General features: G+C 42.4%; 2 protein-coding genes across 2 annotated transcripts in view; both read right to left on the minus strand.

Annotated features, from left to right (window-relative positions):
• gab2 (GRB2-associated binding protein 2) overlaps positions 1–19,381 on the minus strand; it is a 33,198-nt gene extending 13,817 nt beyond the window's left edge. The window contains exons 1-2 of the mRNA XM_079353748.1: positions 18,958–19,381; positions 5,724–6,024 (exon numbers count right to left, since the gene is read on the minus strand). Coding sequence (XP_079209874.1) covers positions 5,724–6,024; positions 18,958–19,029 — 373 coding nt within the window. The 5' untranslated portion in view covers positions 19,030–19,381. The remainder of the gene's footprint in view (positions 1–5,723; positions 6,025–18,957) is intronic.
• A 544-nt stretch (positions 19,382–19,925) lies between these two features.
• nars2 (asparaginyl-tRNA synthetase 2, mitochondrial) lies at positions 19,926–24,255 on the minus strand. The gene is made up of 14 exons (XM_079354731.1): positions 23,905–24,255; positions 23,165–23,274; positions 22,945–23,065; positions 22,663–22,803; positions 22,473–22,553; positions 22,253–22,347; positions 21,865–21,997; positions 21,283–21,381; positions 21,116–21,153; positions 20,952–21,018; positions 20,697–20,834; positions 20,462–20,559; positions 20,255–20,281; positions 19,926–20,163 (listed from the first exon to the last, which is right to left on the minus strand). The coding sequence occupies exons 1-14, from the start codon at positions 24,058–24,060 to the stop codon at positions 20,019–20,021; spliced, it is 1,449 nt and encodes a 482-aa protein (XP_079210857.1). The 5' UTR covers positions 24,061–24,255; the 3' UTR covers positions 19,926–20,018.
• Positions 24,256–25,524: the final 1,269 nt, after the last annotated feature.

Raw genomic sequence — 25,524 nt, forward strand, 5'->3', positions numbered from 1 at the left:
GGACTGAGAAGCCAAGGAAGAAGGAGTGTGTATGTTTTGTTTTTTTTTGTGCTGAATCTGCACTGTGTGTATAAATAGATTTTACAACGAAGATTGGCTCCTTGAATAAAAAAATAAATAAAAAAAAGGCCTGCATACAAAACGTCATTTTACTTGTGCGTGCAGGTTGCAGCATTGTTTGCACCCTGTTTAGAGTTCTTTTCACACCTATGCACCATTTCTAGGACCTTCCAGACCTGAAATCTCTTTTTGAGTTGCTCATTTGATCACACTTGCACCTCACTGGGGGACTATCCCTGTCAGCTGGCAGGTGCAGGACGTGACGCAAAAGAGAAAGCAACTTTCTTAATATCTATGTAGTTCGACACATTGAAATGATAAACAACAAAAAGATTAACATGAAGGTCAACAGAAATACTTTAACCCACAACTTTAGTCATCCCATTGCAGAGGTGTATCAAACCGATGTGTAGCTAATAAAAAAAAATAGATCACACTGCAAAGGTTGGACAGAAGACAGTTTGTTTTTCAGAGACAGTCAGGAGTGTGTTTAAAGGGATACTGAGAGTATCTGTCACAGTAAGCTGTGTGGATACACCTATTAAAAGAAAAATCAACCTTACAGATATGTATAGAGTTATATAGGACCCAAATTTACAAATGTAACAAACAGCACAAATATCTACTATCTACTGTTGTTAAGGTATGAGCACGTGTACCCTAATGTATGTATCTCAGATGCATTTTATCAGTGCGTGCATCCATGCAAACGTGTGAGAGAGAAACGAGATACAGAGAACGATATGAGAGACGCTTTTAAGAGTTGTGTAACACGGAGCTGCGGTCATGTGCTGCCCTTGGCCAACCTTCCTTGTACAGTCCACTTCAGGCTGCAGAGACAAACTCTGATGGACAAAAAAAAAAAAAAAAACTCACCTGAGAGGCGCCAACACTTGTACACATCGAAAGGCCTAATATTGTCCAGGTGAACCTGTTCAATCTCTTTCGTATGATTTCATTTTTTACCTCAGCTCTGGAGTTTTACAATAACAAATATGACCTTGTGCACACATTTAGTAGTTTTATAGCTTCAAGAACAATCAGTATGGATTCCAGACATCCATGTTTATGTGATTTCAGTGTGCTCCAACTCCTGTCTGCCTCTGGGGACTTTGTTATTTACAGAAGAGGAACTAACATCTTGTTTTTTTTTAAACCTGGTTTGTTTTCTTTCAGAGAGGGAATTCCCAGTCTGTTCAGTGACACACCGGCTCAGACCTTCAGCTGCCTGCTGGGAGAAAATCCCACAAACTATCTTTAGTGCTAAAGGATGTTTGTGAGCTGGTAACCGCTCTGATACTCCACATTAACATCACTATATCTGAGTCACTTCATCAAACTATAATCACAGAACCCACAAGTACACGATAGCGCATCAACCCATTAAAGCCTTGGCGCTCGTTGAACATGAGTTTATGTGTTGCTCTTGTGACACTGTGGCTCAGCTCCATGAACACTATAGTGGCTCAGAGATGAAGACGGGGGTTCACCATTCTCGCTGCAGACATGCTAGCAGGCAAGCGTCAGTGCTGCCTCTGTGGTTAGTTAGTGACTTCATCAACTGATGTTGCAAAAACACTTCCAGGTATTTCAAAAAAATTCTGACAATTCCAGACAACATCTTTTCTCATTGGTTATTACGGGGAGGTTACTCCTGTTGGAGTAGCTATAGATAAAGAATAGATCCTACAACTAATGGCAACACACATTAAGGGAGTGAATAGAGAACAGAATGTAAAACACAAGAGACTATCTAGGACTTTAACAGATTTGATGGTGACTTCTAAAAGCTCTCTTGATAAACCCTTCTTTTACAGTGTTACACAACACGTAGTTTCCAGTGTCTAAATACTCATCTCACATTTCTACAGAAGGCCTGTCTTATCAAAACAGTAAAGGTGAGGTGAGTTTTTTATTTCCTCATTCACATGGACCAACCGTGTTCCACACCGAGAGGCAGGCAGGACCTATTCAGTGGAAGGATGGATGGATCTGCTTTAAGTCAACACCTTCTTATTAAGCAAAGAAAGTGACGTGAAAATGATGTTTGTGCAAACCGCGAAAGTTGGTATAAGAGGGGAGGCGTGCGTGTGCACTGATCTTAGGTGTCTGTGTTTGTCAGCTCAAGATCCTGATGAAGCTGGGAAGAAGAAATGTGTAAGAGTGGAAAGACTAGGAAACTGGGATAAGGGAACGGGAAATGACGGCAAAGTGCAGAGTGTGGGAGTCATGTTGAGCTGCCTGCTTCAAGGACGACAGCCTCTGAACACGGAGTGTGCAATATACTCCGTGTAGGATATCCAGCGCCTACAGGAAGAACTTTCTAAGTGGAAAAAACATAGTGTTGGGATCATCATTTCAGTATCGGGTCAAATCTAAATCGTCTTGTTACTACTCTGAATGCCTTTAGTTTTCTACAAACTGAGATAATTCTCAGACAGCTGAACAGTCACCACAGGAAACAGAGGTTAATGAAGCAGCTACGTACTTATATGTGAAAGAAGCACACACAACACCACTTCCTCTGTTTTGTTCATAACTAACATAACCATCTTGGAAATTTGAAGGGACTACAAGTAAATAACTTCAAGTGATCCATTACTTCAGAGAGGGGAGAGGCTTGAATTCATTATGAGATGAGAGTTACATTGCATTTCCATGCTTATGACGAACACACATAAACTCTAATCTAGTGTTAGTTTTGATTTGTAATACTTTGAGAACATTACGACCCTCTGGCAGTGGCAGTGCTGAGAATCAGGATGGTGCTTGGAAGAAGCTGTTAGTGGGTTTTTTTCAGAGAAAAATGACTCTCATAGAAAGGTGCTCATGAATCCTAATCAGAATATACCATCTAAAAAAGAGCTTGGATGCTTTTTTAAAGAACATAGAAAGCAAGCTGTTTCATAGGATGCTTTTCAGAAAACTCAACATTTCAGTGAAAACACAGCCACATGACCACGAAGAAGCCTGATGGTGTTGTTTACAAAGAAAAAGGGCCTGCAATCACTAATACAGCTGTCATGACATAAACTCTCTCACTCCCCCAGCACATTTTCCCAGCCACACCCCGCTGGCTGCAGTTGATACAGTTTCATAACAGGGCCTCACTCATGGCTGAAGTAGAGGATCCCCTCGTGATGTAAGCTTTATTACACTCCCCACAGCTGGTTTCTATTCCACACCTGGACATGTGGCCTGTTTTAGATGATCAACCATGTGCACAAAAAAAATTAACGTACAGCAGCTGCCAGGTGGAGGAAAAACAACAGCATGAGTGCAATCTGGAAGGGTAAGAGCAATAACAGGAGGAGAGCATATCTCTGACAAACTCCCCCATGATCAAAAGTCTTTAAAGACACTGGTCCATTTATCCTGGATGGGAGAGAGAGATGCAACAACCGGTAAACCCCGAGAGGAGTCGAAGAAACAGAAACTGCAACGTTGTTATAGACGGTCAATAACAATGTGTTCGACAAGAGAGAGGGAGAAGTCTCGCTCAGTATGCCAATCTACAATTTTGGATCAAAACGTCACACATGCACTCCTGAAAATGTCCAGCCTGTGCCTGAAATCTTCCCGAGTTGCTTGTTCACAGCGGGGGAGACTCTCAGGGGGCAAAACGTGACGTCAAAAGATCAATGGACAACGCAGCAGAGTCTGGCAGAGTGATCATATGCTGCCTTTTCATTAATGCGGTGTGTAGTTCGACATATTCACAATATCAATGAAAGAGCCGAGAAGAACATACTGGAGAACAGAGAACATAAAAAAGCTCACTGGTCGTGAGCAGACAAGGCTGTCAATGGTTACAGAATATAAAGTCTCTTTAAATCTCTGAACTTCTCCTTCTCACCCTGACTTCACACCGGAACATTTCAGGAACGAGTCGGAGCGACAAACGTGTTTGTTTGTTTTTCCCACCTGCATCTCAGCCTGAAAATGTCAGGAAGTTTTCAGTTTTCTTTGTTTGATTATGGCAGAAATCCTACGAACAATTACGTGGGTTGATATTAAGATCGTAATTATTAAACACGATTAATCATTGATGTGATAACGTCGGCGTCACATGAATTTATCGGAACAAACACTCTTAACACATCCTAAGGATCCTCTAAACATCCTGAACACTATGAAAAACAAGTTGATAATTATAAAATATAGGTTTTTCAGCTTGTTGTGATTGAGTGATTCCTTGCCCAGCACTAGTAAAAGCAGTACACCATTTTTGTTTTTGAAAGGTGAGAGGTCATCGTGTTCCTGTGTTCCTCATCCAGACACATTTAGAGCTCGAAGCTGAACAAACTGTCTGCTGCCCACCGAGGTTGTTTCCATAAACATGTCTTCAGCTTGTCTTCAAGGCATTCAAATACAAACTACTGTATGGTGCTAGCAGTGGACTCTTTAGCATTAGCCCCAGAATGAAACTCCTGTATCTCCGGCTAACTTTAAAGAGGCTGACATCCTAATAAGAATTTCATCATCATCCTCCTCCATGTACGTGGCTGACATCAGAGCTTTTCTTCAGCAGATGAAAATGAAGAGAAGAAAATCCATAACACTCACAGACACTGTGGCCAGTAATTTGGCAAGCACATTAATCCACTCTCAAATGGAATAAAGATATAAAACACAGCCTCTAATTATACTGTGTGGCTGGAGCTGTGCTGCAGAATATCTGTGAGAACTGGGATGCATTTTGTTCCAAACACCAGAAAGCTCTGGGAGTGGGAGACTAATAACAGGAAGGTGTTTTTGTATCCAATTTTATACTCTTATATGTGTTAAATATCAAATCATGCTAAATTAACTCAGCAGCATATATGTAGCTCTGAATCAACAACACGCAAAGAACGACAGTAAAAAAAGACAATCACCATTAACCAAAGTGTAAGGTGACATCTCCATCTTAAATATATACGTTTTAAACATACACTGACCTAATACAGACGCTCAACAATGATTCCTATTTAAAAAGCGAAGTCTGGAGATTCAACACTTTTAGTAAGAAGATAAACTGTATTCACTTTAGGTCGACATATTTCAGCCCGTCTACTATCCAAAGAGTAGATGGATTTGTGATGATCAGCAGATGTCATTTCTTGACTTTTTATTTCCACTGAATTTATTGTGACCATTTTTACTGCCTTTGTCTGAAGATCTGACTGTACACAGCAGATTTGAACAGATCAAACAGTGGTTCTCAACCGGTGGGTTGGGGACCTAAAAGTGGGTCACCTATGTGTACCTGGAAAAAGAAATGTTACAAAAAGTCGATGATGCACCTTTTCAACTTTTTGTTTTGTCACTTTCCTTTCCATGAGGTCCAAACTGCACCATTCATATTCCATAACTCTGAGTCATTGACATTTTTAAGAAATTGTGATTTCTTGTGGAGCTTATAGAAGTCACCATCAAATCTGTTTATGTCATAGATAGTCTCTTGTGAGGTGGAGGAGAGTCCTGAGGTTGAACCCGTTTAGAAACACAGACCTAAAAGATAACCACGTTATAGAAGTCTGAAAAAAGGATGTAGACTAATTCATTTGAAACTTCGGCCAAAAAGGTGGTTTGTAAGACGACTGTGTAAAGATACTCTGGAGAAAGTGGAGAGATGAAAGAGGGGGAGTATAAAGCAGCAACTAGAGCTCAGGGTGGCCTACCCTGGTTGTCGTCTGACTGGTTGAACCCACACAGCTGGCAGATGGAGCGGACCCACTTGTTCATCTCCTCTTCAGTCTCAGCTACGAGATAAAAAGTGCGGTCTGAGGTCTTGATGTCAAAAACAAAACTGTCCTGGAACTCCTTCCTCTTAAAGGTCAGGCCCGCGTCCACCTGCTCGCAGCAGTGCAGGTCGATGACTCGGATGGGCTTCTTGGAGTGGTCGTTCTTGTAGTACTCGAGAACATCGGGGTCACCGCTCATGCGGCCGCTGCGAAGTATGAACCAGCGTTTCTTCCATGCCTGAAAGAGGAGAGAACATGACCTCGATTAGCCAGAAGAAAGCTTTCATCCTAACTTATCATACCTGAGAAGTCAAAGTCAACATCAACATTTAAGCAATCAACAAAGGAGTAAATGGCATTTTAAATTATCTCTAATCGTACAGATTGAGATCGATTTCTAAGTACAAGTGATGCACTTTGTAGCCATGGAGACGACATCTGGAAGTGAACTGTTGATAACAGATTACCGAGAAAGTGAAGTCTGCTTACTTGAGTAGGTTCCTGTGTTTCAGCACACGTGTGGTTGTGTGTGGTTTGTGTGTGTGTGTTTGAGACTGTGGAAGGGAGGCAGCAGGTGTTTACTCCCTCCCAACGTATTTCCTGTGCTGACATCCCTCAGCCAGCTCAGAGAGAGCTGCATCACAACGTCTGAGAGGTCTACGGATTCCTCCCACTTTACAAAACAGCTGGTGATTAGCACGACATTAATCCAATCAAAACTGAGAAACATCTGCATACCGTCAAGTTAGTGAGGCTGGAGTTTCTTCAGAAAGTATAATTTAACAGTCCTTGTCATAGCCACATGAAAGGCAGAGGAAATACACGGCAAAAAAAAAAAAAAAAGGCAAGCAGCCATGATGCAAGGGCAAGAAATCTACAGTGAAACGTGTTGATTTCACACCAATGACACTATTGTTGTACTTGTCAGCTGGAAAAGCATGAAGGAAGAACAGTGGCCTTGGTTCCAACAGCCCCATATGTTTTTTTCCAGTGGCAGTCTTAAAGGGCCTCTGTGTTCTCTGTGCTCAGAGACAAAAGAGGAAGATAGACCAGGAAGAGAGAGGGGGGAGCTGAGGGGGGCTTTTGGACATCTGCCAGTGATGCACTTCCGCCAGGCAATGTCTCTTACACACAGGCTGCTGACACACAGGATCCTGCAGGCCCGCTCTCTCTCCATCAACACACACTGCCGCAAGGCTAACTGCCCCAAAACCCCCTCCAACAACACTGACACCAGACAGACGCACACAGGGACATACATGTCTTTTTCACTGCTTTAAAAGGTTTTACAATCTTCATGCATGACTTGGCTTTAACCTTTAACTGTGTCTTTAATAAAGGCAGAATAATCCACGAAGGCGTCATTGTCACAGCTAATATTACACAGCTTTCCTTTTTACCACATGTCAAAATGAACGCTATGTAAAATCCTGTTCTGACTTTACATGAAGCTGTAATCTGCATTCTTCTCAGAGATCATCCTGTCAGGGTCTGGATCAATCGAATCCCCCAACCAGGGTACGGGGCCTGTTTAACAGATTTACACTCATTTAAGTAAGGCTGGTTGTTGCTGCTAATGCTAACTACAGGAAGTCTCCCATGATTCTGATTTCCCTTGGAACATTTTAACAGTGTTTAACTGATTGTGCTGCTAATCTGTGGAATCACATACTAAAAATTAGATGGGTTTTTTGCAATACTATTTACTGTAAAATTGGAAAACATATTCTATGATCTGAATAAGCTGTGGTTGATAACTATGGGGTTAAAAATGATCATTAACAAACAGTGAGGGTCCCAGCAGCCTATAGTGGCTGATGCACGTGCAGGTGGAACCATCACCTCTGTTCTTTATCTGTTTTTTTTAAATCACAGTCACACGTTGTCGCTTTGACTCAGGTGTTACATTGACACACGAGTAATTTTCTACTTTTTTTTCTCAAGGAAATGTAGATAGTGATCATATTTTGGCGGTGTAGCCGAAGTACTCCTGAGGTATAGAGGAATAACACTTTCTCATTTTGTTTTATCTACGACTGATACGCTGATAAAAAAAAAAAAAAAAAAAAAAGCTGGAGGCTATATGACCTAAAAGGAGCTGATAGTAGAGCCGCTCTGCTCCACGCATCTCACCAATATCGGCAGACTCAGGAAGCAGAAAAAGGTGTGAATATAATGTTAGATGAGATCGCTAAAGAAGGGAAGTTAATGAAACACAAGGTGTTAGGTCTTTTCTGACTTTGAGAGTAGACTATGAGTGTTTCCTTATGTCATCAAACTGGTATCGAGTGTAAGAAAACAGATTCCAGTTTCTTTATGAAAGACTGAAGCATGAACTTCCTCATAAGAGAACAGTCATCATCACACTTCGACAGAAGAACAAACACACGTGTTCTTCCTTTCCTCAGGTCCACGAAGCTCTTCGGTTCAGTGCCATGACACCATTCACAGAGAAATGGCCATAACTCTTGCAGGCTCCATTTAAATATTATTGCCTTTTCTGGAAGGAGAGAGCATCACTTAATTGAGAGCTGGAGAGCTGCCCAGTTTGAAGAGGTCAGTACGACCCAGCTGGGTTATTCCTGGCATCCCTCAGCTGCGGACAGCACATGAAGCCAGGACAGCTACAGCCCTCCACCATGGAGGAAACACAACTGGTTTAAGAGGCCTTATCATACTATATATAGAATAAGTATTTTCCACAGGAAAAGCAGTTGCAGTCTAATTCAAGATAAAGATGATGCACAGCTTGTTGTGAATGAGGGTGGACTTGTGTTTCCCCCCCCCACTCTGTCACACTTACTGCTTAACTGCTAACAGATATTTTACGCGGAGAGTAAATGCAAATGAGTGCATTCATTTTTGCATCAGCTTTTTAGACAGCACTGATGATTCAGCTTCCATCTCACCCTCATGCACTCTTTATGTTAGTTTGAGTTAACGTCCCCAGTGAAGTAAATCATTAGAGGGGGGGGGGACACCAAAATGAGCTAACCCACACACCGCCTGTCCTATAGAGCATGTCTAAGCCCATCGATCACTGTCCGAGCGCTGAGAAGTGAAGCTGTAAAACTAGGCTGAACTCTCTCAGCTCTCAAACTTTCCCCTCCCCCTCGTCGCTTTGGTTTGAGCTGCATCACTGTTCAGAAACAAACGGGGCTTAGCCGAGATCCACTGCGCCCATTAACAACTGGACCGGACGATCCGCTGCACCACTGACAGAGACGAGAGACAGTGACGCTGATGACACCCAGAACTAACATGAAATCAAAGAAACACTTCATTATCTGAGCGACTCACTAAAAACCAGAAAGGACACGCAAGGCCCCACTGATCTCTCAACAGCAACATCAAAGTCAAACACTGCAGATGAGAAAACAGTTAAGACCAAACTTCCCTTCGGATCACAGTCGAAACAAGCGTGCTTATCAGAATTTAGAGGGTCGCAACTCCAGGCCTTAAGAGAAAACAAGGATACCAAAATAGTTGCTTCCAAGATGAAGATCAGCCATCATGTTTAGTCTTATTCAGTCGTCCTAATAAAGTTGGCCTGGACCTTGTTCCAACTTCTCGTTTGTCCTGTGCTGGTGGCAGCCCGGCACAGATCCAGAGAGACTCCAGGGGAGTACAAAAGATAACCTGTTTGGCATCTTTTTTCAATGGCTGGGCAGGAAAACATCTCATAACAAGACCGCACAAAACAATCTTTAGAGTGAGTCTGCTTCTTAAAATAGATAGATCAGAACTGGGTTTTTTTTGTTTTCTTTCGTTCTCGTCAATTCCTTTTGTTTGTTCGTGTTTTGATAAATATCCTTGTTTTGCTCTATTTCAGGCAGATTGCAAAACAAGGATACTGTGGGAAAACAAACACATTCATACAAAAGCTCCCAGTTTACGGATATAAAAGGGAAACCATTGTCTGCTACGTGTTGACAGTTCTCCAACACTTTATAGCTCCTTGAGGAGAAAATACACGGCACGGCATGACCAGTTACAACAATCATTGACTGTCTTTGCCAATTTCCAAACAAGCACAGTCAACACAGGCCCAGTCAGCCTCCTGTAAACTCACCACCCTGCTGTCCTAGTAACACACACTGACGAAGTCAGAGGTGGTTGTGGCTCAAACGATAATCCGAGGTGTGCCTATGACAGCCGAGCGAGCCATAGACAGTGTGTGTAGTAGTAGGCTGTGTCAACAGGCTGCCTGATAAGCATCACTCCATATGTTTTGAAATGTGTGCGAGCAAACATTCAAAACACGCGTGTTAGTTAAAGGTTAGTACGCTCTTGTTTACCTCTCCTCCTTTCAGAGCGAGGAGAGGAGGAGACAGCAGGTCGTCGTCTCTGCCTCCACACACTGTACAGCTGCACAAACAGCAGCACTGTGGAGCGCCAACACAGCCTCGTATCCATCATGCTTGTGTACATTTTTTGTCCATCTACTACCAGCTTTCATAAAGGTCATGTGTTGAGGCGGGGTGATTTACCTCTTGTGACTCTGAATACTTGACTGAAGTGTCAGAACGGACACCTTAGGTAGCGTGTCCCTCGTTTCAGAGTATCAGAGGAGCAAGTGCTCATGCTATCACCGCCGCAGTAAGACGGCATAAAAAGGCAGCGGCACTGTCGCACGAGTGCTCGTAAAAGGTGAGTTGAGAAGGATCCCATCAGTGGTCCCCATGGTGGGCTTGTAAGGGATGGTACGGAGAAAGGAGGAGGTCTCTTATATCCTCTTATCAGAGTTCAGACTGAGGTGTCACATATCTTCAAGCTCTGTTGCTTTTTACGTTTCATTTCTGGATGGCTTCTTCTTTCCGGTTCTTTCCAGCAGAGAACTTTCCGATTGTTTCAATTTTGTTGACCCCTGTGGACAAACCGGGACCATTTATGTCTTTTCTGATCCGGTCCTGTACACGTGACAAACACAATTCTCATCCTGCTTCACTTTGAATCTCGACCATGCTAAACACAATGAGTCTTTGCTTCCAAATTGGCTTCTCTACACTCGCAGAGACCGCCTGAAATACTTCACCCAGGGGTTCTCCTGACAGATCCCTACTTTTTTTTTTTTTTCTTTTTCTCCGTAACAGGTCCGATTGGGCTGATTCAGCAACGCAGCAGGATACTCTCCTGATAATTGAACTCAAGCCAGTTGGAGAGGGCGGGGTTAACGTTTAACATCGTGGGACTGGAGTCAGCGCATTGACTGTATGCATGCTACCCCTACGACCTCTGTGTCTGCAATTGAACACGTTTGTTTATGTTCATATGTGAAAAGCACGGTCAGGAGATTACCCGGAGCAGTCCTCCTGAACTTGTTCTACATATTCTCAGTGCATATGTGAAAACTGCTCAACAGGTTGAAAAAAGGCTGTTTAGCCTGCTGTGGACCACGTGGTCCTCCACCGGCCACGTGACAGGAGAGACAAAGACACAACATAACAGGACAGAAATCCTCTTTTTCTACATCATGCTCTGTCATGGTGCTCATGCAGGTTATATAAGGACATCAGTATTCATTTCAGGCATCTCATTACCAGCTAAAATACTCCTCACAGGAGCTTTAAATTATAGGTGTCACGTCTTCCCTCATTTTATTCCCTAAAAACACTTTATTTAACACTTATGTGTGGGTTTTTTTTGGCTAAATGTTTCAATGTGAGCTCCAGCCTAACTTGCTTTACCTTCTTCTTGTCCTCTCAGTGTAAATCCTCCTTGTTTACAAAGGCTACAAATAAAACCTTAATATAAACTACTCCTGACCTCTGCTGCTCATTTCGAAGCATGAGGCAGTGTTTTGTGCCTGTCGCCCTCAATTGTAAGTGAAAAGAAGAGACATAGTGGTCCTCCCACATAAATATCCTGTAATGAACTCTTCCCACATCCAGTCTGTGGGGGTGGTGTTTTCTACTCTCTCAAAGTGAGTGAGGAACAAAAGAGGAATATTTAGCTCATTGCAGATTTCACTGCTGCTTGTCCCTGCTCATCAAGGAAAACAGCCCGCAACAAAAGAACAGCAGCGAGGGCCATTTTGAATGTGTGAATCAAAAGGTGGGACAGACATAATGGCCATGATTGTACGGGGGGGAATGTCGAGACGCTTGTGATTCTGGTTAATGTGGGGAGAGAGGGGGGGGGGGCCTGGCTGCAGCTCACAATGACGACAGAGTACTGATTATGTGCTCCTAATCAATAGCGGGTCACACGTCACATTCCAGGAACATATGGGAGTGTTAAGCAAGGGATTCTCTCTAAAGGCATATCACCTGCCATTCAAACTACAAATATGCACTTTAATTATAGTGCCTTCACAAAAAATCACAACAAGCATTAAATCCTCAATTTAGTCTGCATAATTTGTTTGTGCTTTTCTCTCTGCTTGACAGGTGTAATTCATCTGTATTTATGCGATATGAGTTTATGCAACAGGGAGTAGTAAACCACAACTGGACGTAGGTGAGGAATGGGAAGTTCTTTAGACATCTCCTAGTTTACACAGGGCTTTGAGTCTCAGCTCTGAGTAAGAAGCTAAGCAGACGGCCTTCCCAGACAAAGTTTATAATCCACGTTTTTTGAGCATGCCCCATAAATTCAGTTCAAAAACAAAACAGCAGTCCAACAGTATGCCAACAATGTGAGGCCATTTTGCATTTTCAGCAGCGAAAGCCCATTATCTGTCTCGAGTGCTGAGGAGATCCAGATGCTCCTGGGTCTCATCCGGAGAAGTAAACATGAACAAAAAAAAATGTTCAGCCGAACTACTCATGTTATAAAACTACAGGCTTGTAAGTCCAGCAGACACATTAGAGCACCACTGCAGTTTAAATCAAACTGCTCGGGTTTCCCAATAGTCAAAACACTGACCTTGGAAGGCCGGCAGCTGCAAGACTTAACACATGCAGATAAGACCAAACCAAGCCCATAAATTCCTGTGTGTTAATAAAGACGGTGGGAGGTTGGCCGCGGTGCGCCAAGACAGACAGGGTTCCTCTTGAAGGTGGGAACACTTCACACTTTTACTGATGTTTGCTTCATGTGTGCAACTGCCGAAATCCCATTGTCCCTTGGAGCAAGCAATCAGCTCAAACTCATTTTGTGCAGGAAAAGCAGAGCCTGATGCAACTCATCTTTCATGACATTCTAGAGAAAAATGATTCCACACACAGTGTCTTCATACCACGTTGATGGAGAGCTCCATCCTACAGGTGTGATGATGATGATGATGATGATGATGATGATGATGAAGGGGGATGCTGCATTCAATACCTACAGTTCTCATTCACTCACTTCACGGGAGCAATGATCTGTGAAACCAGTAGCACACACCATGAAAAACAACCTCTGAAAGGCTCTCAGTAGGTATAATCAGCCTCAATTTACAGCTGCACACTTCCATCATTAGAGAAATAACGTCATGTCTCCGTATCAGCAAAAGGCTGGGTTTATTTAGCATGAGCCCGCCCCGACGCTTTGACTGGCGGGGAACATTTATCTTTAATCAGAACTCTTTGTGTCACTTCCCCTGCCTCTGCCATCTGCAGAGGCTCATACATGTCTGCATGTGGAGGATGTGCTGCGTGCTTCTTCTGCTCTCTCTGACGCCTTCCAAATGTGGTTTCAGATTCTCAAAGGTGGATTCAACGCAATATTGAAACCAGGAGGGATCGCTCTTAAAAAAAAAATCTCTTCCTCCTCAGAACGACAGAATGAAAATATTTACATACAAGGGGAATTCTGACCAGAGCGCATCAACTGTCCCACCATGTTTTCATTGCTCCTTACCTTCATGTGTGCATCATGACTGTCAGTCACTGACGGTGCATTCAGGAACACACCCGTGTGACGTCTGTCAGTGCACCGTGAAATGTGTCATGGCTGCAACACATCAGAATACAAAGCGAATACGGCGCAGCACATATCTGTTGTTGTAATTCTGCCTGCACTTAATACTGATATATGAATTATTTCATATTTCATAAAGAATTCAACAGAATTGTATGGTGGACCATCAATCATATGGGAATATGGTTAATGTACATAAACGCTAGCTTCTTCCACTGGATCCGTTCCCTGCAGATTGAATGTCTTATCAATGCTATATGGAGAACGTTTAGTGTGAGTTTCTTTTATCTTGACTAATTAAACAATCCAAAAGTTTAAATGCTGTCATACAAACCTGAGTATCATAAGAAGGTGTTTCACACGAAACAGAAACATCCTCACACTCTCATTTGATCAGATTTACAACCGGGATACAATCATGATTTTAACAAAAGTTAGATATAATATCCATCCGTTTTACATAATTCAATCCATTTCGAAAGGCTATTATTACCTCCGTGTCATCGTAATCATCAAGCTGACCAATGAATGTCGTGCGCACAAAATCTGGAGCTTCCAGGTAAAAGATGGACCACTGTTCAAGAACAGCATGCTCGCCCCCTCAGTGAGTATCTGACACTTAAAACCTTAGATATCAGCACCGATGAAGACCTATTTAAAAAAATCTGAAAACATCATTGAAAATGATCTTTTTTAGTTGTATTGTATGTCTTTGCATGTGGCTGAGAGAGCGAGCCAAAAGGCATTTGTCACTGACTCACGTCATGGCTGAAAAGCCCATTTGCTACAGAAGGCCAACCCCATCTAATGACAGTCATATGACATGGCAGCTAACAGCACGTCAGACCTAGTAGCATAATTCCCGTATATGACCGAGCTCAGATCTAGTCAAGGGTGCACAAACTGGATTTCTCAATCTTTATCTATTTTCTATAGTATCATTATTATTATATATTGGTATGTGGTTTCAGTAGAACAGTACCCTCAATAACTAAAACCGTTTATAATGGATCTGCAGAGGGGTCTGATCCAAAAATAGCCTCTTCCCAGAAGTTGTTTTGTTTAGCTTTATGATCCCTGTTGTTGTTTGGTATGACTCATTTATCTTCATCCTGAGCACCACTTAATCAAAAAACCATCAATCCTGTTAAACTGCTTGTTCTCAGAGTTCAGAGAATACGTTTAAGATGATCACTTCTGTCCCAAATCAAAAAAAGAACAAACAAATCCATGGGATCTCGCTGCCCCAGAGCAGGACTATTGTAAGCTCAGCTGATGGGGTCTTGATAGATTTAAATACTTTTATAGACCCTGAAACTATTTAATTTCTTTCCCTGTCATGGGACCTCTGTCAAAACACTTCCTGTAGGTATGATCCTCAGGAAGTCCGGCATCTGCTATTGGTGCAATAATTACATTTTGGACAGAAAACACACAGGCTTGACCAGAGTTCATGGCAAAGGACAGGATATTATGACAAAGGCCATCAAACAAGGCCAGCATGGGATTTCCACAATGAACGTGAAAGAATGGATGTGCTACGGGTCGGAGAAGTATGCAATATGCTGCTTCAGGTTCGGATTCAGGTTTAGACTGTTCTGTATTCAGACTTTGGTGAAAAGTTGATGAATCCAATTAAAATATATTTAAGTCTAAGTTCAACCTCAGCACTTCGCTGGTTAAGTGAAGTTAAATACATCAACACATGAACAAAAAGCATTTAAGGACCCAGCTTCATATGAACAACATGAATCCTTTTAGGTGAACACATCTTTAAATGGTAAAGTAATCTGACTTTGACACTGTAGTCACATAAAGCCACCCCAGTTTTGTAGCTTCTGGGGAAAGGCCCTTTTGAGGGCCCTCAGATAAAGTGGAACAAGGAAAATGTCTGTGTGAGCGCTGGGTGTCTGTCAAAGCAGGAACTGGGAGGCGGTCTCCATTGACCTCTGAGGGCAAGGACTTCCCAAAGCCCCTCTGCAAAACAACAGCAGACCCTGCAGCTGACAGTGGGACACAGGCGGCCATTGCTCCGTATGCCCTCACTAACATCCCCCCACCCCGACCTCTCTTCCTCTTTGTATACCATCCACAAGGGCAACACGCGAAGACACTGGCAGTGGGAAAAAGCAGCAGCTATCACCTTGCCGATATGATCTGTCTGGAATGTGGCAATGCTTTACTGTATGTGAACAGACACGTTTGTGATGTCAGATACAACAACGGGTAGATGGGAGGGTTTAGCCGAGAGCAGTTTGATCTCAACCTGTGATCAGGGATTAAATTGGTAAATGCATGATACGTCACATGTATGATTCATTTTTCTCATGCAAAGAGGATACGTGTTTGATTAATTAAAATGACGTATGAGGATTGCATATGTCAATATTTGAGCTACAAAGACACGTACCTGGCTTGGGAAAACTGGCCAAGGAAGAATATTATAGTGTTTTCTTGTTTTCTACAGGTCAGGGTGGAAAGTCTATGGACAACAAATGCTTTTTAAAGCGGATGTAATGTGTGATAAGTGATTTCCTCAGTAGCGGCTACAAATAAAGAGTGCTATGATTGACATGATGAAGCAGATGTTCTGACCGCTCTCTGTTGAGTAAAATAACCTGATGCATGTAAGAGGTTTTGGGTAAGAGCCGTGTTAGTCAGTTGTTTTCATGTTCCTTTCTGCTTATTCGGGACATTGTTCAACAAAAGCAACCAGGCCACTCCCACATATCCTTAAACCCCTGCCCACCTCTGGAGCCTTGATCGGCCCCCGACAAGAGATAAAGCCAACCAAGTGAGTCACTTAGAAGCCCTGAGAAATTAGAGCGTAGCTGTTTTCCTTGTGGGGATGCAGCGTGTGTGAAAAGTGACTACACATGCCTGCAGTGCTGCTGTCACATGTCCGGGGGGGGGGGGGGGGGGGGGACACAAAAAGTTTAAGCTCATCGTGTGTTTGGGCAGCAAGTAAGCTGTAGAAAGAGTGAGTCACAACGGAGAGGTAATAGCTTTTGTAAACAATTAGAAAACATTTAACCAGGACTAGTTGTGCTTGTTATTGTGAAGACATGTTGTCTCCTGTCTCAACTACCAGATGAATGCAGGCTTTAACTGCCATGAGTGCTCGGCTCCATGATTTTGCATATGATTTGCATGCCAGAGCTGTGGTGGAAGTACCAGTTCTTACGTCTCCCCTGGATGAAACACGGCATGTAATACTTAGAGCTGTGAGATATATATATATATATATATATATATATATATATTATATATATATATATATATATATATAAACGTGTGTGAAAGGTCAGGGGACAGTTTTCTTTTTAAAACAATGACCAACCATTTCAACATGACAACTGATTAACAAACACAGACGTCATCTGGCTTAGACCACGCCATCATGGTAGAAAGGGGTGGAATATTGACAGGGTATGTTGTTACAGTGTTGTTAAAGATTAAAACACACTTCCTATACTGCGAGAAAAAAGGTTGCCAGGACACCAGACCCCTTAAACTTTAAGTCAAACAATGTTAGATAACTGTTTAGATACCACAGCAGCAAACATTGAAGTCCTAGGCTCATAATATTGGGAACTTTCTTTTTTACAATCATTAGAAATTGAAAAGCAAGGTCCTGCAAACTGTCTAAATAGCACAAATAATCTGCAACGTATGTGTGCAATTTAGACAGTTTGCAGGATATTGACTGCAATGTTCTAATGGATTATTTCCTCTGCAACACAGCCGTCATATGAAACAGATAGAGCCTGTGTTTTAAAGTGATGGCCCTATTTCTGAACATGAAAATAACAGCTATGGCATCAAAAATGCATCAAAGTGTCAAAAGCAACAACCTTCGAAACGATAGTTGTAAATGATCACATCGAAGACACACCGCAGTACAAACAATTTAACACGTCATTGAAAGATATGAAGAAATACATTCCATTAACGCCTCCTCAACTCATTCCAATATAATGACCGATCACACTTGCCACCATGTTTGAGACACACAACACACACCTTGAGGCTGGAATGTCTCAGAGTATGTGAAAGTAGTATCTGAAAATATCCCTCTGCAGCAGGACGTCAACTATGTCAGATGACAGCAATACCGGGGAGTAAATGGCCCCGATTGTCCATAGCCTGGCTTTAAGTGGAAGGAATTTCAGATGGACAGATTATCGCATTAACAAGTCTGCCTGCTCTGGATACTGTGTCTCGTGACACTGTTTTCTGGCTGAAAGTGGGTGCGAGAGCTTGTTTACAGGTTATTGCTCAGGGTGAGAAGCAGGTTGAGAAGGGCTGAGAGGCTGCTCCCTGCTCTGCTGCCTGAGGAAGGCCATTATGTGAGCTCCATTATGCCCTGTGAGGGCCTTTTTTTTCTCTTGTTGTTTATACAGTACTGCGATGAACCAATAGTTTTTTCCCCTGTACCACTGCAGCTGCTGTTCCATACTGACCATGGTGGTCTCTGTGTAAACATTAGCTAGCTTTAAGTGGAAGACAATGAGGAAACGACAGGACAAAGGGGGGGGGGGGGGGGGGGGGGGGGATGCATTTGAAGACATTCAAGGATGGATTTCCAGATGAAACAGAGGGATGACATCATGGCAAAGTCAGCTAGTAGGAACATGGAGAGTCCTAGTAATGCAACACCATACATAAACAGTGGACAGCTGTATTTATAGGAGATTGTCTCATGGCTCTATCTGTCTCCATAAATCCTATTATCTGATTTACAGACACCCCTGCCCAGCACCCAACAAGAGATGAGCAGCTTTGGCTTATAAAACCTTATCAAGTCTCCTAAATGCTGTGGAGACATCACTGCTGTTGTGACAGGAGTTGGCTTGGCCAAGATGAAAACGGTTCTAATCAATACAGACATTACCTCATCATGGGGAGATACAACAATATGGCAGCTTGTTTTTTGTGTCAGTGGGCTATTTAGTCAAGATTGTAGACAGCTGTTGGTAATACAAAGGCTTACCTCCATGTGGTCATAAGACCCCAAAGTGGGTGGCCAACAATGTAAAGCATGGTAAGTGTAAATGATATAAAAACATGTATTCCTAGACTGATGGATCCAGACTGTACTCCATGTGGGTGCCTCATTTATGGCTTAGAGAGGAGAGGTCCAGATGGTCGTGGGTGCACCTGCTACAATGGGACTTTAAATATCTGGGTATGACACCTGAAGAGGCACATTAACAAAACAAAGAGCCTCAGTTTGACACAGAGACGCACATAACCTCAGTAACCCGTACAACACTCAAACTGTCAACTTCGGAAAAAAAACTTAGCGAAAGTGTGTTTCACTTACATATCTCCTCAGTTTTTTCTCCGGCGGTGACTTTCTCAACCAGCCTTGGAAGAGGATTTCTCCGCCGCTCATGTTGTTCACTGTTTACAGTTTCTTCTTGCTCTACAACTGCTGTCTGTCACTAGAACATGACGGCTCCTGAAGGCTTGCCTCTTCAAAGTGCTGTCGGCGTTTGGCTCTCCCTGGTGCAGTCTGCTCCCCCCATTTGATAAAAAAAAAAAATCAAAGTAGTGCTGGTCGGAGATGTTGCCAGTGGCTGCCGGTGGCAGTCTGCTATGCGCAACAACCGGCGCGCAATCCTACAGTTGGACTAAAAGAGGCGCAACTCGACTTTTGGGTAATTACGCACGTTGAGCTGACGAGGGGCCGCAGGGAAACTCAACTGATGCAGGGTGAGGAAGTACCGTAGGGTGTCTGCAGTTTGTTTTCCCAACTCACACCACGCCCACCGAGCAAAGGGAGGGATGGGCTGAGCTGGGATGAACAGGATGGGAAAACTGCCCGCCGTAAAGTGGCTTCGAAATCCCAAAACAACAACAAACGACTAAAGACTTTAAAGCAATTGTCTATTTGCGTAAAACCAGTTCAGTTGTGTTTTAATCCCCAAACAGAAACGCGTCCGCTGTTTAATAGAGAAACAACATTTAGGACATGTGTTACATTATCAACAGAATAAATCATTGCGAACGAAATAAATGTATGAGACGTTCTATTGTCTGAAAAAAAAGACAAATAGTTATTTTCTACTGTAGTCGAGTATGTTCATTTTGTTTCTGGGAAAATAGCGCCACCTTGTGGAAAGCCGAGATACTTTGTGTGTGGTTGAAATAAAAACAGGCTGCATGGAATTCATTTTCATATTTGTTTAAAAGTCATGAACCTCAGATGAGACTTCTTTAATTTCATTGACATTAATAGTGCAGTGACAATAACAAAGAATGACATCAAACACAAGAAATACAAAGGAAAACAACTTCAAGTTACACGTTTATTTAATATTTCACAATCAGGAACAACAAACCTTACAGACTCAAAAAAGTCTATAAGGCTTGCAATATGTTTCAAAGAAGACAAGAATGAGAGAATCTGGGGAAAGGAATCACATCTTTGATGTTTTCAACACCAAGAACACACTGCAAGTATCGCTCAAATCCAAGTCCAAAACCTCCATGAGGGACGGATCCGAAACGCCTTAAATCCAGGTACCTGTCAATAAAAACATGTTATTAAAACTTGTTTTTTTTATGATGGGAATTTTTTAAATCTTTAGAATATGAAGGTTTTTGTTTGTTTTTACCAGCTGTAGGTCTCTTCTAACCCGGCCCTGGAAAAGAATTAGAATTTATGTAAGAGCCTTTAATTGGAAACATAAACTTCAGATGAAAAACACTTCCCCATTCCAACATTTTGTTTGAAATAACTCTTTCAGAAAAAGAAAAAAAAGGAAAACTGTCTGTCAGTTCAAATGTATTAGCAGAGTCCTTCCTCGACTGCGTGTTCTTACTCCTCTAGCCGAGCACTCAGCAGATCCAGCCTCTCCTCTCTCAGCGAGCCCCCACAGAGCTCTCCGACTCCTGGCACAAGAAGGTCCACTGCAGCTGCCTGCACACAAACGACAGCCGGAGTCAGTGCGGATATGCAAATTGATAACCAGAACCCAACTGACATTAAAAGGAAGGAACTGAGCGGTTAAATCATTGATGCACTGTGCATTTTTTAACAGTGAAATGACTTCTTACTGTGTGCTCAGGATGGTCCTGGTTGTCTCTTGCATAAAAAGGCTTCAGATTATAAGGATAATCAGTGACAAAGACTGGAAGGTTGCCACAATGTTTCACCAGGTACTTCTCATGTTCTGTCTGAAGGTCACAACCCCACTGTAGGAAAGAAGAGCAGAGTGAATGGAGCTCTGTGTCTTCACAGAGTTAGTACAGAAGAGGTACTTATCAAATCTGCACAATCAAAGAAGAGACAATAAAAGTGGAGCCGCTTACGTTTGTTGGGAAGGCAAATTTCTCAGAGCTGCGGTTTAGGATGTCAATAGCCTCAGTGTAGCTCATCCTGGAAGCACAACAAGATAGTATCATCCATATGAAGTCTGAATTCTTTCAGTTATTACATTTAAATGCCATGTTTGGAGGGGGAAAAAAAGACTCACATAGGAAATCTCTTCTTCAGCATTGAATCTACAGTTTCCTTATAGTGTGTGGATGCAAAAGAAAAATATGTAAATAGGCATTAGAATGAACTCGGCTGCATTGTAAGCGACTGTTATTATCAAACAGGTTATTCACCAAGGTTAAATAAGCACCCATCAGGACTCACCCTGTGTCCGGGAGTCACATGCTTGTGAAACAAATCCACATCCTCCGGACAGTGAGCTAAGACATGCTCTGTGGCAGACCGGAACACGTCCTCCATGACCTACGAGTCGGGCCCAGTTTAATTATTAAAGCTCTCCCTGGCAACTGCGCACAAGGGCAACTTGAAAAGGGCACGTAGGGTTAGCGCAATACTTGAACTTCATAACACACAGGATGTGATTTAATGTGACGTGACATTGGTTCTCTTCATCCAAGAAGCTTGTGTTAAAAGTAATAAACGCTCTCTGTCAAAGGTTATCAAACTACATGTCATGCTAGGCAGCCCCTTCCTTCTCTGGACAAAATGATCCAACACAGCTACAGTATGTGCAGCAGCGTGGAGGCAACAGAGATAATATAATAAAAAAGTGGCACTATACTTGATTAAATAACCACAGACCATTTACTTTCCAAACAGTAAGATCAATCAGCAGTTTGCCCAGTAAGGAATAAAACACGTCAGACACTACAGCAGTTTAATCAATGTGCTCCTTGATTCATTTCCGAGAGCAATATTATATTTGAGGAAAATGACATTATGTACCTTGGTGAGATCCTCTAAGGACTCTGTGAAGGAGAGCTCGGCCTCCACCATGTAAAACTCAGCCAGGTGACGTCTGCTTTGGGAGTTCTCTGCCCGAAACGTCGGCCCAAATGTGTAGACTCTAGATAAAGCCCTGGGAGAGGGTGAGTGACGTGCAAAATTAGAAATGTGCCTCAGTGTATTTCAGTCTTCCTCTCTGAGCCAGAAGACACACGCACGCGCACACACGCACACGCACACGCACACACACACACACACACACACACACACACACACACACACACACACACACACACACACACACACACACACACACACACACAGAGAGAGGAAAGGCAAATCAAAAACAGAAGATCAGTGAAACATAAAGGCAGATCGTTTCTCTCACCCTGACATCACTTCCAAATGAAGCTGACCAGAGACCGTCAGGAAGGCGGGGACAGAGAAAAAGTTCTCATCTTCGTTGTTCTCTGGGCTTGGCGGCTGTGGTGACATCATCAAACATTTCTAAGCATCAAACAGTATCTAGTGGATTTCCTAAAAGCTTCAACACAGTCATGTTTATCGCAGAGAACTTGAACTTTTACAACCAATCTGGAGATAATCACCTCGACCTGAAAGAGCTCCCCCGCTCCTTCGCAGTCATTTGATGTGATGACTGGAGTGTGAATCTGCACAAAGCCATCTTTCTAAGGAACAAAAAAAAAAAAAAGAGAGAGAGAGAGAGAGATAAAATAATGAAGCCTTTCAGGGTTCAGTGTTAAAAAGTGTTAAAAAGTCTCCTCCTGGTGTTCTCACCTTGAAGTACGAGTGAATCGCTGCCGTGGCCTCACTTCGTATTCTCAACAGGGAGCTAAAGGTATTTGTTCGACACCTGAGATGAGGGAACTGACGAAGATACTCGAGGCTGTGTCTCTCTTTGATTTTAAAGGGAAAATCCTGAACACAAAAAAACCCCAACAACCTTGGATTACATTTACTACGAAAAAAAAACTTTCACGGAGCTGAAGTATGATGTGAAGCTAGCACAAGGAGTCACTAAGCCGTGTGTGGGATGTTTGCAGAGAGTGTTGTCCTTACCACCGGGTTACATTCTCCGATCACTTGGATTTGGTCAGCTTCAAGTTCAACAGGCTGTTTCTGGTGTGGACTTCTCTTGAGAGTACCTGTGACTTCAACAGCACAGCCAAACGTGAGCGACCTGAGACGAAAGAATGGAAAGTTGTAAAACAGCTGCAGCCGGTATGCTTCAGTGAAAGGTGAAGAGAAATAATAAGAAATCTGAATCTGAAGTGTTTACGGATTATTCAGCTCTGAACTGGCAACAATCTGCAAAGGCTGCAAACAGCTCCCATCATTCACATGGAGGAAGAGATTTGTCTTCTGAGGTCTTACAGAGCGAATCCATCCCTACAGAAGAGAAACCAATCGGATGACTGCACATAGAGAAACACCTTTTCCTTTAGTGTGAAGTTAAAACAACAGACAAAGAAGACACATGTCAGAAAACCAACACAGTGTACAGCTACATTTGACATCAAGCTGTAAGAAATGTAATCAAACATTGCCACAGCTCAGGGTGCGTGGTAAATCATCACTGATAACGTCTCTGTGAACGTGATTTATTCAACAATTTCCTGTGTAAAGTAAAGACATAATATCAGTCCCGTGTCTCTTATCATTATAATAACTGTTCATTTAAGTCTAAGAATATCTCAGTGACAGCTGTTAATGTATCTCTACCAGTCATTTTCCTTTTATCATGATTATAGTTGTTAGACTTGTCAGAATGTCCCCCCTCTGGGATTAATAAAGTATATGCAATTTATTTAAAAAAAAAAAGAATATATAACTAGTCAGTGTATTAGGGCAGAGAGATCGCCCCCTCTAAAGTTTGACACATTTAACTGTACAATGGTTGATGAAATTTATGTTTTATTCTAACAATATAGAATGACTGTTTTTAAATTCAAACTATATGAAATCCACTTCACTAAATACTGACTTTACATGTTAAGAACACAGGATAGGTTAAGTTACCTGTACTTTGATATTTCCACCCAGTCGAGCTCCTGAAACAGCCTCGGACACTCGTAAGGTTGTTGGTGTCTTCTTACAATAATGTCGAAGAGTTGACAGAATCTGCAGAGAAGTGCTTGATGCAACTGAACACGTTTTAGCTGCAGCCTGAAACATCCTGCACACAGCAGCTCCGTGACACACACTGACAGCTAGAAGAACAACATGTGTCCAAGACTCCGACACATGAAAAACATCTTGTTTTTATATTCAAGTATCGAGGATAAATCAAGTTCGTTTCGACTTGACTTTCACGTTGTCTTTTTTGTATGACATTAACACTTCCTGTTTGGCTCCCTCCCCATTCGTCAAATTCTGTCACGTGGCATATGATAAGCCAAACAACTCTAAGTAGCGTCATAGCGGTCGTTTGACTGCTCAAGGGAGATGTAGTTTTTCTTAACAGGATTGTCTACCATCATTTTATGCAATCAGATCTTTTTCCACAGTTTTAAAGTTGTGTTAAAAAAAGGCAACAAATAAAAGCTTCAACAGAAAGGTCTTTTTTTATTAAATCCCGGGTGGAAAGCTTCGATAATGTAATGAAGAAAGCAGGACAGCTATCATAACCACACAGAAATCCTCTTTAATCTTGCATGATGCATCCTCTGTCAGTGTGGGGTCCATTTGTGCATAAAACTCGTTAATCCAATCCCCACAATGACACTGGGTCTATTCCCACCATTTGCTGCTGGAGTAAATCACATCATGCCAGAAGTGTAATAAGATGCCACAGACAATTATTCACCTGGTCTCGCCTGTCAGCTCTGGAGCCCCTGGTCTGGCTCTGCCAGCAAACACAGAGTTGGGTGTCTCCACCTCCGGCTGCTGATGACACATCATCATTAAACTCAACATGATGCATTTGAAAAGTCAGCAGGGTCATTGATATTAATTATCTCCAACATGGATGGGGCAATTATGCACACGGTCTCCTCTTAATGAGGAGCAGAACAATTCTATTTTCCGAATCATTGACAAAGGATGCAAGATGTAACCTGATAATTGTTAAGGTCATGTGTATCTGTATTATCCTACGTGTCTGTGTTGTTAGAGTAGTGAGCTGGTGACAATCAGACATTTTGAAGTTATCACCAGAATGAGGCTATGGTAGGCTATACTTTACAGCAAGGAAATTACAGAGGTCTTAAAAGCTAAAACAAATAAATATCCTACATATAAAACCACCAGTATAACATTAAGTATCCATTCAAAGCATTCCCTCGCCTCCTAAATCACAATACCTTAATCTACCACAGGGTAGTGCTGTGGCTCCATGACACTTTCTACTCCTCCCTTCAATTCCACCTAATGTAGATTTATTCATTTACCCCTGAGATGCCTCCTATATTATTCATTTGCAACGCCAATGTCCACAGAAATGGAAACAGGCTAGCACTGTAATGTTCTCTCTGCAGTTCTATCAACAATAATGCAAAGAACCTGCTGGCTTTCATTGGCAGCTGATGATCCAGAGCAACAGTGAATTTAGGTTGCATCCAGGAACTGCTTTCTCGAATGAATTGGAACAGCATGGTACAGGTTCCCCAGTATTTAGCTACACCTTGATTTGTAATTTCC

Source organism: Symphodus melops, assembly GCF_947650265.1.
Source record: "Symphodus melops genome assembly, chromosome: 10".
Classification (NCBI taxonomy): domain Eukaryota; kingdom Metazoa; phylum Chordata; class Actinopteri; order Labriformes; family Labridae; genus Symphodus; species Symphodus melops.